Source organism: Scylla paramamosain, chromosome 18, assembly GCF_035594125.1.
Source record: "Scylla paramamosain isolate STU-SP2022 chromosome 18, ASM3559412v1, whole genome shotgun sequence".
Taxonomy (NCBI): Eukaryota; Metazoa; Arthropoda; class Malacostraca; order Decapoda; family Portunidae; genus Scylla; species Scylla paramamosain.
In genome coordinates this window covers 15,086,488-15,103,147 of record NC_087168.1, presented here as the reverse complement: position 1 = coordinate 15,103,147, position 16,660 = coordinate 15,086,488, and the positions used below count along the sequence as shown (strand labels likewise).

The 16,660-nt window shown below is 37.8% G+C and overlaps 1 protein-coding gene across 1 annotated transcript; it reads left to right on the top strand.

Moving 5' to 3' along the window:
* The first annotated feature begins 482 nt into the window (after positions 1 to 482).
* Positions 483 to 15,868, top strand: LOC135109154 (acetoacetyl-CoA synthetase-like). The gene is made up of 12 exons (XM_064020281.1): positions 483 to 673; positions 5,202 to 5,423; positions 6,667 to 6,878; positions 7,291 to 7,487; positions 7,718 to 7,859; positions 8,266 to 8,346; positions 8,968 to 9,091; positions 10,492 to 10,680; positions 11,213 to 11,444; positions 14,311 to 14,447; positions 14,872 to 15,074; positions 15,531 to 15,868. Exons 1-12 carry the CDS (start codon positions 565 to 567, stop codon positions 15,666 to 15,668), a joined length of 1,986 nt encoding a protein of 661 aa, XP_063876351.1. The 5' UTR covers positions 483 to 564; the 3' UTR covers positions 15,669 to 15,868.
* Positions 15,869 to 16,660: the final 792 nt, after the last annotated feature.

The following is a 16,660-nucleotide window of genomic DNA, read 5'->3' as shown; positions in this document are numbered from 1 at the left end:
ACACCATTTCTCTTCTGAACACTTACGTATAATTTATTGGGCATACATACATTTCTTGTGTGTGTGTGTGTGTGTGTGGTGTGTGTGTGTGTGTGTGTACTGCAAGATACCACGGCAGTGGCCTTGCAGTGTTCCCTAGTCTAACTGGACTCGACCGTTAGCTCGAGTATCCTGATAGCCTTGGCTTTTAGGGCAAGAACTACCACTTTATATACGCCCTATACAGCCGTCTGGACGTCCGGCTAAGGCGAGGTGCATACGTTTGTTATACTTTATAACATGTGCATTATATTGCATAAAGATTGGTGAATGTTTCGTGCTGCACAACATTGTCTACTTGTATTTTTGTTGAGAGTATTCAGACACACCTTTAGCAGGAAAGTTCTATTTAGTAGAAACTTCCTCTGCTATGGTGCATGGTGACAGGGGACGAGTGATGACGTCATAGCCTCGCCTCCCAGCGGCGGCCTGTGGTTGGTGCTCGAGAATCAGCTGGCAGTCTCGCCATCGCCACCGTGGGGAGTAGGTGTGCGTCCACGATTGCGGGGAATATTCGTGAGAAAGATGGAGCCAGATAATCGTGACAGGTGCCTGTGGAGGCCAGATGGCAGGAGAAAGACGAAGATGCACGAGTTCCTGGAGACAGTCAACAGAAAGTATGGCAAAAACTTGAGTAAGTACAGGAAGAAAAGGCCCGTTCTGTAATGTTTACTCTTTTAGCAGGTAAGGCATGTGGATGGTTAGCGCCGTTGCAAAGCCATTTCTCAAAACACTGAATTGCATCCCTTGGCGCGAAATACAGTCAGTGCTAGTTGGTATCAGTGTGTGTGCGTGCTGCTCGTTTTCTAAATTACATTAAAACTACTATGAGGTGGAACTGTTCAGCTCATATTTGAGTCTCCGTAATGTGTATTGATTCAATAGTGAGAATGAACGTATCCTTTGCCTCGACTTCTATCAGCTGAAACCCCGGAATTGTCTTCGGGAAGAGTTTTAACACAAAGGTTAAGTGATGTGAAAATGTAATGACGTGAATGTTTATTTCTTTCGTGTGTAGCCTTAGCATATAACATTTTGTGCTAACAGCATACACAGGTTATTATTATCAGTATAGCAGCAGCAGTACTACTACTACTACTACTACTACTACTACTACTACTACTACTACTACCACCACCACAACTACTGCTACTGCTACTATTACTACTACTACTACTACTATTACTACCACCACCACCACAACTGCTATTACCACTACTACTAGTATTACAACAACTACTAGTACTACTACTACTACTACTAATACTAGTAGTAGTAGTAGTAGTAGTAGTAGTTGTTGTTGTAGTACGATATGGGTGCCACGTGGCGCCGACAACCTGATAAACTAGCATAGGTCTGGGATTTTTTGTTTTGATTAATTTAATACACCCAAGGGTGGCAGACTTTGTGCATATGCAAATAGCAGACGTGTTTAAGTTCTGGGATTTCTCCCCTTTATCCTGCGGATCACAACTCCACCAGATGCCTAATCACTGATAGGTGAACAGAGGCTACATAACAAAGTAGTCCGCCTTCGAACTGCTCGAACCAGCGCCCGAACCTATGAAGTATCAAACAAAACAGTAACAGGAGGAATGAGGGATAATATTGAAATAACACTAGCGTTTTCATCCAAGGGCTAGGTTACATTAAGTTCAGATGAGTAAATTTCATTAATTTCACTACTAGACCATTCATTGTGTAGATCCAGATATATATATATATATATATATATATATATATATATATATATATATATATATATATATATATATATATATATATATATATATATATATATATCACTTGGAAATAAATAGGCACTGTAGGTTATTTCCATAAAACCCGGAATGCCTAGGGCTAACCATGTAATGTGATATTAAGAGATCATTGAGTATGCAAATATAATTCCTACAACGAATATACACTTCCTGTGTTGATCGGTGGATCAAAAGGGCACACGTCCAGCCCTGCTGCTGGTGTGGTCTGCCTAGAGGATGTACAGGGCACGCGTTTGGTTATTCCTTTCTTATCTATCTTTCCGGAGTCGCGTGCCTTGGCATCGGTCACTTTTGTCATTACTGTTGTAAGAGGCCTAGTCATTAGAAAGGCTTGAATATATGACTTTTATGCGTTGCTCTCAGACTACAGGATTGTCTGTGGTAATGGTCGTTGATCTGTGCAGTTCAAAGAGATGGGGGAGGATGGGGAGGAAGGAGATCGCCAGTGATCCTTGAACGTGGCGGACAATGAGGAAGTGTTGAGAAAAAACAACTTTCCTGTTGATGTATTGAAAATCGAGGGGGTGGGGAAGATTAATAACTGGATGATGTGAACAGGGTTGATGCAAGGAAGCTAGAGGGTCACTTAAACCTCCTTGGGCAGTCTTCTTAAGGATAGGAATTTATCATCATCCCCATCCATAAATCCGTCTAATCTTCTCATAAAGCTCCCTAATGCCTTAACACTAAGAACTTGATTACTAAATGAATGGAACGGACTCGGTGATCAAGTTGTTAGTGCTAAGACATTAGGGAGCCTTAAAGGAAGATTAGACGGATTTATGGGTGGGGATGATAGGTGGAAATGAGTAAATATATTTCATACAAGGACTGCCACGTGTAAGCCTGATTGCTTCTTGCAGCTTCCCTTATTTCTTATGTTCTCATGTTCTTATTAGGAAGTGAAAAATATCGCGAAGCAAGAGACAGCGAAATGTACGTATGTAGCGTCCTGTTCCTGTGTAAACATTTCAGGTGCGTCAGAAGAAACAAGCTGAATCATTGTGAATTGAAGGACGTGCTGCATAATATCAAGTTGCATTGCCCGGGGGGGGTTTGTGGTTGGTTTACACTTTTGACCAACTCCTAATTACACCTTCCTTTCTTTCAACTGCATCCCACTCTTCTCATTTCAACCCCCTCCCTAACACACACACACACACACACACACACACACACACACACACACACACACACAAAAAAAAAAAAAAAAAAAAAAAAAAACACACACCTGAACACCACTACCTGGTAACTCCTACCATCCAACTCGTGCTTGTTTCTTTTCCTTTGCCTCTCTTCACGCCGCTTACGATTTGGCTTCATCCTCGCAACTCTTACCTCTTTTTCCCCTCGCCGTTTATCATTCAACTTCATCATCGTAACACTTACCGCAGGACCTATACAGCAGGAGTGAAAGTATGTATTATTTTCATACTATTATGTTACTGTAAACCAGTGGTTCCCAAACTTTTGCAGGCTGGCGCCCCCTTGGCTCCCCGGTGAATTCCTAGCGCCCCCCCCCCCACACACACACAGACACATATGGAAACAAACACCTCTTTCTTGATATTTGGTATGCTGCAATTTGAAAAGAGAAAGGTTAAACACAAATGTGTATTTCACAAATAAAACCCAATTTAATTGGCGTCCTTCCATGATATCTTTATTATATGATAAAATTCTAAACATTACAAGCTTGAAATTACAAACTTGAGCTTTTGCTTTTGTAGTCATATGCTGTCGGATCTGACTGGGCCAGAGCGGCGTGCGGTAACCGGACCCTGATGCGTCGTCCACTGACTCGTCCTGCTGCACGTGTTGTGTACAAATCGTCAAACAAACGTTCGAACTTCTGACTTCGACTTCGGACTGCCGCCCCCCTACCGCCCCCTTCTTCCTCACCGCCCCCCCAGATCTTTCCACCGCCCCCAGGGGGGCGGTACCGCCCACTTTGGGAACCACTGCTGTAAACTGTGTAATTCATTTGAGAGATTAGACATACTTACTTTATTTCGGTACTTAATTGCACACATTTTCTTCCCATTTGCTTTATCACACACACACACACACACACACACGAAAAAAAAAAAAAAACACGTACAGGTGTTGGAAATGTAATACACTGAATTATTTAAGACAGGGACACTGACAACTGTGTCAACATGGCTCGTCAAGGTGAGATCATCGTTTTCCCAGTCCCAATAAGATGCCTTTGAATATATATCCTTACGGGGGCTTGTCCTGCAGGGACTCACTAAAGTTAATGGAAGAAACAAATGTGTGCCGTACGTTCATACGATCTTCCTTGGGTGCCTTTGCTGCCGCAGAGTACCTACTGTTGCTGCTGCAGCAGCCGCGGTGCTACCACAGTGCACCTGCAATACCATCGAAGTACCACTAGAGTACCATCACAGAGCTATTGACGCTGTGGTGTAACTAGACAGCATACAGGTTATGCTACTCGAGTATAAAATAAATCATACAGCTGATTCGTTAATTTTACAATGCGCAAAAAACAGGTTGACCTTCACGCTGACCAGAAGTCCGCATATATTAGACCTCTCCTTCCCTGTGAGTTGTGTAGTCTTTTTTTTTTCTCTCTCTCTCAATGCAATAGCAGAAGAGTTAAGGCTGGTGATCACTTAAAGCCTACCTAGTAAGTGTTCAGCCGCATGATTACCTCATGGGTGTCCTGTCAGGGTTCAGTCTCTGGTGACGGAGTGTTATTGTTATTAAATAAGAAGAAGTGATAATTATATGGTCCCCTCATATGGACTTCAATGGACGTCTCTTCACGTTGCTGAGAGAGGACAGCTGATAAACGCGCGCGAGCGCGCACACACACACACACACACACACACACACACACCTATATTGTTTCTTATTTATTTACTTATCTATTTCACCTTCCTTTCTCTCAACTGCATCTCACTCCTCATTCCAGTTACCACGCCGCCCCCCACACCCAAACACACACATTCAACTTTATTCTATATTAACCTTTCCCTACATACGTTCTCTTTCTTCCGTAGGGACAATTTGATATCCCAATCTCTTAACAAGTTCAGGCTTGCGACTACATAATTTCTTTCCTAAGACACTGTTAGATAACTTTCATGCATTATGTGGGGACAATTTTTTTGATGAAATGCTGGTGGATGACCTTTATGCATTGCGGACAGCATATGTAAAGGGATAAAGTAAATTATTTATATACCATTTCCCTAAACTTTTGTTGTTTAGATCTCCTGGCACGTCCAATGACACTCAGACTATCAGGAAAGTACTTCGTTATGCAAAGCAGAAAACAAATGAAAGAATTAATAAATCTCTTTTGTGTCATGGGATGTAAAAATATTAATAAAATGCGTTGCTCTCCAGATGACTACCATGAATTGTACCTGTGGTCCATTGACGAGTACAAGGATTTCTGGGAGACGTGGTGGGAGTTCGGTGGCTTCGTACACTCTTCACCGCCCAGCCAGGTGGTGGAGCCGGACCTCAGCATCACGCAAGTGCCGCGCTGGTTCCCTGGGGCCAGACTCAACTTTGCAGAGAATCTCCTTCGCTTCAGGGATGACAAAGTGGCCATATATGCTACAGGTGTGCGAATGTTACCTCTTTTATGGCTCAGCTTGGCGAATTTCAGGTGTGCTATTTATTGTCTGCTGCCCTCCATTCCTTCAGGAAAGTCATTACCAGACATTGATTAAAAATGTTTAGACCATCTTAGTTTGCTTACAAAAATTACTACGTTTATTATAACAATAATAATGATAATATTATTATTAATATTATTATTATTATTATTATTATTATTATTATTATTATTGCTATTATTATTATTATTATTATTATTATTATTATTATTATTATTATTATTGCTATTATTATTATTATTATTATTATTATTATTATTATTATTATTATTATTATTATTATTATTATTATTTGTTATTTTGATTAATTAAAACTAAAAATACTTTCCCGATCTCTAATGATGTAAAAAGCTTTCATGAGAGGAAAAAATTAAACAACATGGGTAATTAACACTAACCTAATGCCCTTTTAGAATAGATGTCTTGCAGAAAGGGCACGAGAAATTAATACCCCAACATGTAGATCAGAAGCCTGTGAACTTCTACAAAACACCTGAAATGAAACCTTGAGTTTGTAAAGGAGAATGAAGAAAATAATGGTCAGCATAGCATGGAAGACAGAGATGGTTTACTGAATATTTTAATCCCCTGGCTTACAGCCTCCATAGCATATTTATTGTCTGGTCCTCTAATGGGATTTCTGTAATGCAATACATATCTGTCTAACAGTTAGAATATGCTGAAGAAAATTCTCTTCTTATGTGATCAATCCACTTTAACGTGACATTTCATATTCATAACACTTTCCCACCCATCTTGGCCCCTCACTTGTGACATAGTCTAATACTTGTATGAACCTGATAATTTTTTTTTTTTTTTTTTTTTTTTTTTTTTTCATCAGTAAGTGGTCCACTAGCTCTTATGCTGCAGTAATGGACTACCTCAATCCATTTCCCAACCTAGCCTCCTCATCACATGCACTTTCGCATCACCTTGGGGAGGTGAAAGTGATATTTCTCCAATGTGACACCCTTGCAGAAGAAAATTATAATGTTAGAGGAAGAGTGACTGTAATAGGATATAGTTTGGTGTACAGGTACTCTTAGTAACAATTTATATAGGATGTAAGGCAGCAAGAAGTAGAAGTCACCATTGCATTTTATTTTCTGTATTACTTCCACTTTTGGATGCTTTCTAATAGCACAAGAAAATTAGTATCTATAAAACACCTATAATGTTTTCCGCAGGAGAAGGGCAGCCAGGTATCAGCACTATTACCTACAATGAACTGTACCGGCTGGTTGGAACCTTTAGCCGGGCACTGCAAGGCCACAGGGTGCAGGCTGGCTGCCGTGTGGTGGGCTACTTGCCTAACTGCCCTGCTGCCATCCAGGCCATGCTTGCCTCGGCAGCCATTGGAGCCACCTGGAGTTCCACCTCACCGGACTTTGGAGTTACTGTAAGAATTTTCAATATGTTGAAATGCTCTACATTATTCAAACCAGATCTTGATTAGCACACTGAGTTTTACCTGGTCATCAGTGTCTCACTACTAGCAAGAAGCAGAAATGTATTGGTTTCAATGTATGATTTTGTCATTCAAGATCTCAATTAATGTAGTACATGATAATAATTTTGTTGTGTGTAATATTCATATATGTATTTAACTATTTATATGTATAATTTTGATTAATTTTTGTTCTCTGTCCAATAATAATGTCAACTTTCCAACACAGTTTTCATGCATGTTAATTGGTTGGTAAAAGATGTGTTTTCTTTTACTTTTAATATATAAGCACACAACACTGTCTGTCCACAGGGTGTTTTCTTTTACTTTTGATATATAAGCATACAACACTGTCTGTCCACAGGGTGTGCTGGAGAGGTTCACACAGATAGAGCCCACCATCCTCTTTTCAGTGGAGGCTGTGGTGTACAATGGCAAAGTGCATGACCACCTGGCAAAGCTGTCCCAGGTGGTATCAGGTCTCAAATCCCTCAAAAAAGTGGTGATAGTACCTTTTGTACATCAGAAAAGTGAGATTGATATATCTGGCATTCCCAATAGGTAAGCTGATCAGTCAGGTTGCTGGATGTGCCATCACACAGAAAACCTGTTTCAGTATGATGTAAAAAGCTATATTGTTTTATTCAGTACAAATTATATTTTATTCCAACCTGATCTATAAATAGATAGATTTTTCAGTGTTGCATATTACATATTCATACTAAATTTCAGAAATAATTATGAAAAATGAGGAAGTAATTAGGAGCAGTATAAATACTTATCTCCAACAGCATTTTCCTGGATGACTTCTTGAGAGAATTTGAAGGTGATATGGAGATAAAATTTGAACAAGTGCCCTTCCACCACCCACTCTTTATTATGTTTTCCTCTGGGACAACAGGGGTGCCCAAGTGTATGGTGCATTCTGTTGGGGTAAGTTATATTGTTTGTCATGTTTAGAAGTACGTAGTTTCACATTGCAAAACTCTTCTTAAAATGTTTCAGCATATCTTGAATAATTATAACAAAGTTATTCAAAGATCTTTTTTGGATTTAAGTTATAGTTCAATATAGAATTTGCATCATGAATGAGAGAAAACATTACAAAAACCTCAATAGTCATGCCTATGTCCTTTGAAAATAGTCTATATCAGAGCCCAAAGGGTTCTTAGATGGTTACTTTGTAAATTTTTGTCATCATATTATGAAGATATTAATCATGATGAAAAGAATATAGGCATTAAATAAGGTGTTAAAAAAATGGACCATCACAAACTAAAGTTATTGTAAGTACACTATATGACTTGTTTGACTGATTCACTTTGCTCCTTTTCTGCAGGGTTCTCTGGTGCAGATTGCTAAGGAACACATGTTGCATTGTGACCTTTCACGGAACGATGTTTTCACCTACTATACAACAGTAAGTGCTGCCTCATGTGGGATCTGTGAGAAGTAAGCTGTCATGAAGGAGATTTACACTGGTTTCTCTCTCACATCTTAGAAGAAATATGCAGTAGATTTTATTGATTTTGCTTGTTCTAGATGACGATCCCTTTCAGAATGAAAGAATAGAATAATAAAAGTAATTTGCTTAATATCAATTTTTTATTGTACAAGAAGCATAGAGCTGTATGCCAGATTCTTGTTGCCTCAAGCACATTTAGAGTATCTAAGATTATTTCACCCTTCATTGGATATGACAATAATGAATGGTAATTTTGCAGCAGCTGCAACCAGTTTATGGTAATTTTAATTATAATCAATCACTAATTTTGGAAGACCACAAATTGTAAAAGGAACCTAAATGAGACAAAGTAAGGAGACTAGAAACTCTTTCCTGTGTATTTTAATCTTCACATTGAAAGACTCAAAGTAACACAACATAAGAACAAACAGCAGGAAACTTGTTGGCCCTTATGAGATTCTTTAGCAAGATGTGATTTCTTTGTGTTCAGTGACATTGAATGCTCATTATTTTATGTATATGTACATACATGTATGTTTATACATTAGACAGGATGGATGATGTGGTATACATTAGACAGGATGGATGATGTGGAACTGGTTGGTGGTCGGGCTGTTTTCCGGATGTTCTCTGCTTCTATATGATGGCTCACCTCTGGTCCCAACACCCACCATTGTCTGGGACCTGGTGGACAAGTTAGGTGAGTAAGTGTCTCTTTATTACTTTATTACTGTAATTCCCCACCTGGCAGATGAATTCTAGACCCTGAAATCACAAACAAATCCATTTTCATATCATGTGCAAGGTTCTGATGAAAATTAGACCTTACTTTTATTTGTAGCATTATTTAGTTTTGTTTGTGTATGAGTTTGTTTGTTTTATGCATAGTTCTTTCTGGTTTTATGTGTGAAAACATATTAATCCATCTGATACAAGTATTTTACAGCTTTGAATTGTACTGAATTCTTTAATATATATATATATATATATATATATATATATATATATATATATATATATATATATATATATATATATATATATATATATATATATATATATATATATATATATATATATATATATATATATATATATATATATTGAGGTTATTATTATTCCACAAATATCTAATAGTGAAGTTCCACTTCATTTGCAGATTTGCTTTTACAATAAAAAGGTTACTTATTTGAAGATTAGCATTTGTAGTATTACTTCCACTAATCTCTGTCAGCCCAGTTCCCAGTGTGCCTATCCCTGCTAAAGGCTAGTTTACATGAAGCAAGTAGGGATTCAGGTCAAATGTGTAAGTAATTTGCTACTAGTTATTTCTCCAGTGTAAAACATCTTGCCAAACAAATTTTTGTCAAGTAAGAGGCATCTTACCAGGCAAGCTCCCAGGGAAGGCAAGTAACTAGCCTCCAGTTCTGTTTTAAGGCAAGTTGCCTCCCAATCATCAGACTTCATTTGTGTATGATTACAAATCATCCATACTTGAAGGAGCAGTAGTGTATGTATGATGAATATTGGTCATGAAAAAAAAGTGTTCTTTATAATCTAGGTCTTTAAAAAAACAAAAGAAATTTACTTTGAATGCCTAGCTACAGCATTACATCACAAATAAAATGGAGAGATTCAGGAACTATTGTTAATAGAATTTTTTGTTTGCGGTTTGTGTTTGCAGTGTCAGGTTTTATGGCAGAAGACTGCAAATATTGTGTAGCTATTTGTAACTGTAATTTAAGCTAAATCTTAAAATTTGCAAAATTGCATTTGTGAATGTTATGGAATAAGTAAGTGGATTTGTGATAGTGGAAGTTCAAATTCATAGCAAAGTCCACCTCTGATATATATATATATATATATATATATATATATATATATATATATATATATATATATATATATATATATATATATATATATATATATATATATATATATATATATATATCCCTTTACTGTGATGTCATTAGAGTATTTAACCAATTACAGAGAGTATACCTGTTTACTGTACTATGTTACCATTACTGCCACTGATTATGAAAGAAAGCTTTACTTACTTAATTGTTTCAACACCTTATTTGCTTTTATATGTAGGTGTGACAGTCCTGGGAACTGGAGCAAAGTGGCTGGGAGTGCTGGAAGAGAAGGGAGTGAAGCCACGTGAGACACACAACCTCTCCGCATTGAGAGCCATCCTTTCCACAGGCTCTCCTTTGCCTCCCAGATCATTCAAATATGTGTACAGAGATATCAAGGAAGACATCATGCTTGGCTCAATTTCCGGTGGGTTGACTTATACATTCATTATAAAAAAAAGGGAGGATTTATGTCTCTACCTTGTACTCATACGATGTTCCCTGCTTGTATCGACACAGTTGTATTAGCCATGAATGCATTTGCTTCTAGGATAACATTTGTTTATTCTTTATAATTTCAGCATCTCTTAATGTAGATATAGGCAGTATGTACAACACCCATTGAAGTCGAGTTCAAATTATCTAATCAACAATCCCTTTTTGTATTTACTTACTTGTAACTTGCTGGATGTGGACTACTGTGTGGTCCTGTGATTTAGTTTATTCCAAATTGATATGTCTCTTTGGAGAAAAACTATTATTCTTTATATTATTAAGTATTCTCTTTTATTTTATTTTATTTCCTTTCTCTTGTATCCAGATTCTCTTCTTTAACAATAGTCTCCATATCTTTTCTGTCTTTTCCAATAATTTGTAAATTATTATCATATCATTGATAACATAGATAGAGATAAAAGATTTCATGCATTATTTGAGTGCTTACCAGTTCACCTTTTCAGGAGGGACTGACATAATTTCCTGCTTCATGGGCAGCAACCCTAGTCTACCAGTGTATGAGGGGGAGATTCAAAGCCGCAACCTGGCAATGGCTGTTGAGGCATGGAATGAGAATGGCCAGCCAGTTTATGACCAAAGTGGGGAGCTGGTGTGCACCAAACCTTTCCCCTCTATGCCAACTCACTTCTGGAATGATGATGGAGGCATCAAGTATACAAAGGCCTATTTTTCATCGTAAGTAAGAGTTGTGAGAGCTAGTTGACATCTCATTCATCAAATCAACACAACCTTCCAGATAACTCTCCCCTCCCCCTGTTGGTTTATCCTTTACTTATAATCAAAACTGGAAACTTCACGTCTCATCTCTTGCTAAAACAACTTCTACGAAGTTAGGCATTCAGAGTCATCTTCGCCAGTTCCACCCCCCACCCCCACCTGCTAACTCTGTACAGGGGCCTTATCTGCTCATGTGTAGAGTATGGTTCACATGTACGGAGGGTTCCACTTATACTTCTCTTTTAGACAGGGTGGAATCAAAAGCTTTTCATCTTATCATCTCCTCTCCTCTAACTGACTGTCTCCAGCCTCTTTCTCATTGCCACAATGTTTAATCTCTTGCTATCTTCTACCACTATTTTCACGCTAACTGCTTTTCTGATCTTGCTAATTGCATGCCTCCCCTCCTCCCATGGCCTTGCTGTACAAGACTTTCTTCTTTCTCTCAATCCTATTCTGTTCACCTCTCTAATGCAAGAGTTAAGCAGTATTCTCAATCATTCATCCTTTTCTCTGGTAAACTCTGGAATTCCTGGCCTGCTTCTGTATTTCTTCCTTCCTATGATGAAGTCTTTCAAGAGGGAGGTTTCAAGACACTTATTATCCATTATTTGATTTTCCTGTTTGAATTCTCTATGGGACCTGGGGCTTTTTTTTACAATTTTTTGTTGCCCTTGGCCAGCAGCCTTCTTGCATAAAAAAAGTACACACACACACACACACACACACACACACACACACACACACACACACACACACACACACACACACACACACACACACACACACACACACACACACACACACACACACACACACAGGATAGGAAAAGGGCAAACATCGTACCCATATTTAAAGGAGGAGACACACAAGACCCACTAAATTATAGACTGGTTTCGCTGATGAGTGTGGTTGCAAAAATGTGAAAGGATAATAAAGAACAAATGGACCAAGTTTCTGGAAAATAAGGACATTCTCACAACTTGTCAATTTGGCTTTAGAAAAGGGAGGTCTTGTGTCACTAATTTATTATGCTATTATTCAAGAGTGACTGATATCATACAGGAGAGAGATGGTTGGGCAGACTGTATTTATCTAGATTTAAGAAAAGCTTTTGATAAAGTGCCACATAATAGATTGCTGTGGAAGCTGGAAAAGATAGGTGGTGTAAATGGAAAAATGCTGAAATGGATGGACGATTTCCTTAAAAACAGAGAGATGCGAACAGTAATTAGGGACCAGACATCAGTGTGGAGCCCAGTAATAAGTGGGGTTCCCCAAGGGTCAGTGTTGGCACCAATAATGTTTGTGGTGTATATAAATGATATGGTGGAGAATGTATCCAGCTATGTGAGTCTTTTTGCTGATGATGCAAAACTTATGAGAAGAGTGAAGGGAACAGAAGATTGTGAAGAATTACAAAGAGATATAGAAAAGGTGTGGGAGTGGAGCAACAGATGGCAAATGGAATTTAACTCTGGTAAGTTTAAAAAGATAGAATTTGGAAAAAGTAACAGAAGGTGTAGCTATAACTATAAGATGGGAAATGAAACAATAAATAAGATAACAAGAGAGAAAGATCTGGGAGTGAATTTATCACCAGAAAAACATATTAACAAGATAACAGGTGAAACTTTCAGCCTACTAAGAAACATAAGAGTTGCCTTTGCTTATCTGGATATAGAAATGATGAGGAAAATAATCACCACAATGATACGTCCAAGATTAGAATACACAGCGGTAATTTGGTCACATGAAAAAAAGCACATAAGAATGTTGGAAAGAATACAGAGAGCAGCAACAAAGATGATAACAGAATTGCAAGATTGGTCATATGAGGAGCGACTAGCTAGAATGCAACTCCTAACCTTGGAAAAGAGACAAGAGAGAGAGGTGTCTTGATTGCATTGTACAGATTGCTGAGTGGGATGGGAAGACTAGATTGGGAACATCTCTTTATAATGAACGAAAGAGAAACAAGAGGACATGGAAGAAAACTAAAAGTAACCACCTGCAGAAGGGACATAAAGAAGTTTAGCTTCCCTCATAGAAGCATAGAGGCATGGAATGGACTGGAAGGGGAAGTGGTGTGTGCTACAAATATTCATGACTTTAAGGAAAAGTTGGATAAAAACAGTTATGGAGACGGGACAGTACAAGCTTAGCTCGGACTGTCCCATACAGGAGAGTATGAGCTCTCCCATATGTCACAACTAGGTAAATACACACACACACACACACACACACACACACACACACACACACACACACACACACACACACACACACACACACACACACACACTGAGATTAAATAAAAACCCTTATTAACTAACAGATCTCTAGAGGAGAGAGGATCAGTCATGCAAATATGTCCAGGTCTCTCTGTACTAGGTCTTGAAATCCAGTGGAACTTGTTTTCTCCTGCATTATACCATCCACAATATATCCATCCCTGTTCTCACCTTTGAATCAGTAGGCTTATCATTTCAGTTGAGAATGAATCTCCCATGGAGGTGCTACAGGCCACAACCCATTTATGCATTGATAACTACTGTCCATTCATGAACAACTACTTTTTGGGGTGTCTAATTATTGTGTTTTATTCTAGCTAGATGTGTATCTCTCTCTCTCTCTCTCTCTCTCTCTCTCTCTCTCTCTCTCTCTCTCTCTCTCTCTCTCTCTCTCTCTCTCTCTCTCTCTCTCTCTCTCTCTCTCTCTCTCTCTCTCTCTCTCTCTCTCTCTCTCTCTCTCTCTCTCTCTCTCTCTCTTGTGCATGACTTTTTCCTGAGAAAAGTGTGATCACTGGTCTGGTATTCTTCAGTTACCCCAACACATGGACTCATGGTGACTACATCATCATCAACTCAAGGACCGGTGGCATCACCATGTTAGGAAGGAGTGATGGCACCCTCAACCCATGTGGTGTTAGGTTTGGCAGTGCTGAAATATATACCATTGGTAAGTACAGTCTAGTTACTTATGTATATTGAGATATTGATCATGTGATGTTTTTTTTTATGTCTTTCATATACTTGGTGTATTATCTCATGCTGTGAGAAGATATCTATACATTTAATAGTTAATTTGAGACACTTAGGTGAGATTGCATAATTCTCCCATATATTATATGGAAGCATATGTACTTGTCTGGCTATGTTGAATATGGACGAAGCAGTGTATACTAAAGTAAATATAAAATTTGTGACACATACAGGGCATCAGTTCTGGGGAAAACTTTGAGGAAGACTGAATTGGAGTTAGTCCTAAGAGACTGGCCAGTAATTTCTGCTGTCTTATAGAATCACTTTATTTTCTATTATGATAATAAGCAGTTGATAGAGATTATACTTAAAAGATTTACCTGTTATCTCTTTTACATTAGTTGAGCAGTTTGAGGAGGTGAATGACAGTGTGTGTGTGGGCCAGCGGAATAAGGCTGGTGAAGAGCGAGTGGTTCTCTTCCTCAAGCTGAACAAAGATGTGGAGCTTACTCATGAACTCACTCGTCGTTTAGCACAGTCCATTCGTGCCCAGCTGTCAGCAAGACATGTTCCCTCAGTTATGCTTCCCATCAGTGATATACCAGTAAGTATGAAACTGTCATACATTGCAAGGCTATTTTGTGAAATTTTCCAAATATTAATATTGTCTTGAATCTTGGAATTTAAATAAAGTACATTAATGTGATGATTTAAACAATCTAACTATTCTCTTTTGTTTGCTAGATTTAAATAAAATAGTTAAGGAGTATGGAATGAAGAAAAGCAATATCTTGGCAGGTTTTATGTATGTATATATGTACCTACTTACTTTCACATATTTGGGAAACCAGCCAAGGATAAAAAATGGATAAAGGAAAACTACTCACAATGCTATTTTCAAAAAGAAACTAAAGAAATCAAATAAATTACAGAACTAGAGTATTTTTCAGTACTATTTCCAAAAATAAGCTTTCCAATATTTATATTTTATATTTTATCTAAACTTAGATATTCTTTGAGTTAGAGAAAACATTATATGCATACTTTGATGTGTTTACAGTACACAGTCAGTGGAAAGAAGGTGGAGGTGGCAGTGAGGCAGGTCATCCAAGGGCAAGTGGTCAAGAATAAGGCTGCCCTTATCAACCCAGAATCCCTTAGTCTTTATGAAAACTTGCCTCAGTTGCAGGGTTGGTAAGTCTTTAGCCAGACAGGGACTGAGAATCATCAGTAACCAATGTTGTTTGTTGAGTAATACATAGTGCACATGTGCAGTCAAAACATTTGGTGTACATAGTGTCAGGTTGGATGAATCATAGTGAATTTTAATGTGCTGTACTATTCCTTTCCTGGATTTCATGATTTTGTATGGTGCTCAAGTTGTATATATATATATATATATATATATATATATATATATATATATATATATATATATATATCTATATATATATATATATATATATATATATATATATACTATATATATATATATATATGAATTCTGAGAAGCTCTTATGATTAAGGTTAAAGTTGATTTAATTTTTATATTGCTGCAATACATATATAATTATAGTTGGTTGTGAGGTAGTATAAAATTTTGCATGATAGCTGTTTTTGAGTGTTTTTTGCCTTGACATTTACAACATGTGTGTGTTTTAGATTGTTATATATTATGCAAATGCTTTATATCAGTAAAGAATGTAAAGTATACAAAATATAGTATTGTAAATATGATAGCAAACACTTCAGATACACAATGGTTGATATGAATGAGAAGAATTTTGCATATTCTGTACTTTTCACTAACATGCCAAAGAAGGAGGTTCTAGCTAAGTAGTAAAAAATATGAACAACATTATGCAACAAACCTGAAGTCATGTTCATTGTGTTCAGTATATGCATTTTTGTTCTCAACTGAGACATAGGTAGTGGGATATTTAGGAAGGCCTGCTTTCTCTCTCTCTCTCTCTCTCTCTCTCTCTCTCTCTCTCTCTCTCTCTCTCTCTCTCTCTCTCTCTCTCTCTCTCTCTCTCTCTCTCTCTCTCTCTCTCTCTCTCTCTCTCTCTCTCTCTCGCTCTCTCTCTCTCTCTCTCTCTCTCTCTCTCTCTCTCTCTCTCTCTCTCTCTCTCTCTCTCTCTCTCTCTCTCTCTCTCTCTCTCTCTTGTCATTTATGAGTACTTGCCCTAT

Coding starts and splice junctions, on each gene's coding strand:
- LOC135109154 (XM_064020281.1), top strand. CDS start 565: ATGGAGCCAGATAATCGTGACAGGTGCCTGTGGAGGCCAGATGGCAGG. Junction 674..5,201: donor AAAGTATGGCAAAAACTTGA/GTAAGTACAGGA, acceptor GTTGCTCTCCAG/ATGACTACCATGAATTGTAC. Junction 14,448..14,871: donor TGCTGAAATATATACCATTG/GTAAGTACAGTC, acceptor CTTTTACATTAG/TTGAGCAGTTTGAGGAGGTG.